At 42.5% G+C, this 3,560-nt stretch overlaps 1 protein-coding gene across 3 annotated transcripts in view; it reads left to right on the forward strand.

The window, feature by feature from the left end:
• Positions 1-3,560, forward strand: part of vps13b (vacuolar protein sorting 13 homolog B) — a 293,873-nt gene that overhangs the window by 118,558 nt on the left and 171,755 nt on the right. For all 3 annotated transcript variants that reach the window (XM_005742923.1, XM_005742921.1, XM_005742922.1), the window contains exons 20-21: positions 1,032-1,141; positions 3,072-3,204. In XM_005742923.1, the coding sequence (XP_005742980.1) occupies positions 1,032-1,141; positions 3,072-3,204 (243 nt within the window). The remainder of the gene's footprint in view (positions 1-1,031; positions 1,142-3,071; positions 3,205-3,560) is intronic.

Genomic DNA, 3,560 nt, shown 5'->3' on the forward strand with positions numbered 1-3,560 from the left:
GTGTGTGTGTGTGTGTGTGTGTGTGTGTGTGTGTGTGTGTGTGTGTGTGTGTGTGTGTGTGCGCGCACAAATGCTGGGGAATGGGTGGTTCTAATTCAGCTTTGTTCATGCTTTGGAGACACTAAAATGTTAGGCAAAGCAGCAGGTAATCAAGCTTTGTTGGAGGTGAAATATAAACATACATACACACACACACACACACACACTCACAAACACGCAACCTTGCCTCAGGGCCTGAAACAGAAGACTCGGGTCTTGTCCAAAGCTCTCTTAAACTGCTGAAAGTCCTTCTAGAGCTGAAACATCCTCCCATCGTCATGCTGGGACATTTCACGGCACGCCAGAGACCTTATGCTAATCCTGCCGGCATGGGAATCATTATTGATAGGATCCTAATGCATTACCTCAGGGTCCGCTTATTGTTGGTAAAGATTATTATTTAAGAGTAAACCAAAACCCAGAGAAAGTCTTGAGTTTCATAGAAATTTATCAAAAGAAAATGTTATTCTTGGCTTAGCTTGATACCACTTTGAACAGCGCAATTGAAACAAACTGTCCTCCTCGCTGCACTCCAGCAAGCGGGCTCGATACCCACCAGCAGTTCATTTGGACTGTATTATGTACATCAGTGGAGGAACCTGACACTCAATGTGAGAAGATTCACTTCAAGCCACTTTAACTTGCTGATTATATTATCTTACACTGATTGCACATCAGTATTCCTTTTACTTTGCAGAAGTTTGCAGTATCAGAACTTTGTCCACGTTCGCATAGTCTCCACATTAGTCTGGATTCTGTTGACTAGGTCATATTGATTGCTGAAGTCAAACATCTTCAAAAAATGGCTTGAGTGCTGTCAAACAACTGGTCTCCAGCAAATTTCATTTTGTAAAAGCAAACAGATGTAGACGATATACTTTGCTGTCATTTATTTTATTTTTTTTGGAACATAGCAATTTATCATTGGTTTGATTTTCTTTGTCTTCTGTGTTATATTACTAAAACTCTGATTCTGTATGTGTTTTTTCCAGGTGCAGTCCTGCTGGTCAGTGTCCAGGGAATAGCTATCAATGTGGACCCAATCTTCTGCACATGGCTTTTGTATCAACCTCACAGAGCGAGCAGCAGACAACAGCAACAGGTACTTGATCTCTTCTCAGACAGGCTGTCAGTTTCTTTTCCAGGCCTAATGTCAGTTTAGCCATCTATTTTCTGCTGCTTATCTGAAATCACAACAAGATCACAGCCTAGTAATGCTGGGAAACACAGGTCTCTGTTGTAAATGAGACATTGAATCTTAATTGGACTACCTGTATAAATAAAAGTTAAGTAAGATATAATAAAATAATTAGAGCAGCAATGTTTTGGAACTCCTTGAGTTGGATCCCGAGGTATTCTTGGGCAGGAGAGGATATAGAATCTGTCTGCCATAATCTGAGCATTATTGGGGTTGTTACTCAAAAATGTGAACAGCTACAAACACCACTTGTAGCTCTACTTTATCTTGAAATGTTATTTCTATGTCCATTTGGTGGACAAATACATAGTTGGTGCCATTGTAATCTGAGTTCTGCACAGATTACAGTCACTGTAACCAAAGTAACTAAGTAAACTACCATCCTCATAAGGAGCTCCACCTTTATACAGGCATTTGTAATGTGCATTTGTAAACTGCTGGCACTCACACACTTAGTTTAGTTAATCGACTGAAGTCTGTAGTTCTTCCTCCTTCAGACTTGCCTTCTCTTTCCCAGCTACCTTTTTCCATGTGTTCTGCTCCCTGTCTTCCAGTCTCTCTCTGTTTATTTGACAGGGGTCGTAGTGATGGTTATGGACATTGAATGTTCTGTGCACACATTTCATGCACACTTATAGACATTCTTGGTGTGATTGCCTGGGATATAGCACAGCTTCACCCCATAAAGCCACATAAATATATAGTCAATGAATCTATTATGCTATTTTTCCCCCATTGAGTTGCTCTGTTTTATGCCCCTTGCAGTTTTTGAAAGATGTATGTCTGTATTCAACAAAGAGCAGGAGTTAACTGCACCGGCTCCCTGTGCTAGAGGTTGTTACTGTAAGGGGGTAAACACATGTTATGAGTTGAACTACAGCCAATGTGAAGGATACACAACATGGGCTGGTGTGTGTCTATGTAGACATGCTGCAGCCAGTGTGTGTCTGTTTCTGTATGAATGTCTACCTCAGCTGCCTGTCAGGGCCACTTCTCAAGGCCTTGCTGGATTAGACAAGGCCTGTATCTGAAGGCCAGTCAACAGCATGTGAAGGGCAGTGGAAAGGACACTGACTGGTTTGGGTCGAGATGACAGGAAATGCTGGAAAATAAGGAAATCGGGACTAGCAGGGGGGCATTTTGAGGTATGGACAAAGAGAGAAGGAAGTTCATTTTGTGTGACAGGTGTGCGAGTAGAACTTTTGACTTCATAGAGAAAGCCAAAGTGGAAGTAAGGCTGATGAGAGGACAAATGAGAGTATTGAAGAAATGATTAGCATTAACAGTGGAGGAGGCGCATGGGGGGTGTCTTTGAGACACAGTGAAGAGATATGGAATGAAAAGCAGCTCTGTGTGTGCGTGCGTGCGTGCGTGCGTGCATGTTTACACAGGCTGCAGTACGTGTTTGGCCTGAGGCCTTGTGCAGCTGCATCATAGCCGACTGGTATTGCTGGCCGATGCTAATGGGGTTTCCTTATTTCAGAACAACCTTCCACTCCTCTGTCTTTCAGTCATCTCACTGACAGCAGTGTGTGAGCGTGTGTGTTTGGCCTGCATGGGAGACTGCTTAAAAAAAGCAGGGAGCTGTCACTAGTCCTTGTTGGTCTTGGAGTCCGGTTTTGTGTTCCACTGCATTTTTCTTTTTCTCTCTCTGCCTGTATCTCTGTCTTTAGTTGCATTATTTATTGTTTCTCCTGATTAACAGAGATCTTGAGATCTGACTAAATCTCAGTCTCAATTGTTCCCTTCAAGAAGTGAATAACTTTGTACTTTACATTCGCAGCATTTTCCTGTCCATGGCCGTATAGGTGCTCATGCTTTGATGTCCTTGCAGAATCCTGGTGCAGTTCCTTTGGCCAAGAGGAGAGAGGACGAGGTGTCAGTAGGGAGCACACCACTGGTCAAACAATCTTCCAATCAGGCCTCAGACTATGCCAGCAGCCCAGTCAAAACTAAGACTGTGACAGGTAGGTTTACCAATTCTAGTATGTGCTTTTTTTATATAATGAATGATTGCACTGGCAAAGGCATATCATACATGATTTTAAGTCATGCACGTAACGGAAACAGGCTATGCCACATGTCACTAAATTCAGTGTTTTAATTTAGCTGTTTCTCATTGGTATATTAATAGTAGTAATGTTGTTTGTATGTACTGAATTTAAGCTGCGATGTTGTTACATAACATGCTACAATGTGCTGACACCTGAGTGAACCCGTTTCTCAGGACACCACATCTCCAGACATGTCATCCTCTGTTTTTCTCTTCTGGTAGTACTACTGTGGCTCTTCATGCCCAGAAGAGATGAGTGGCTTGGCTATG

The sequence above is a fragment of the Pundamilia nyererei genome, unplaced genomic scaffold, assembly GCF_000239375.1.
Source record: "Pundamilia nyererei isolate P.nyererei 1_Seehausen unplaced genomic scaffold, PunNye1.0 scaffold00125, whole genome shotgun sequence".
Classification (NCBI taxonomy): Eukaryota; Metazoa; Chordata; class Actinopteri; order Cichliformes; family Cichlidae; genus Pundamilia; species Pundamilia nyererei.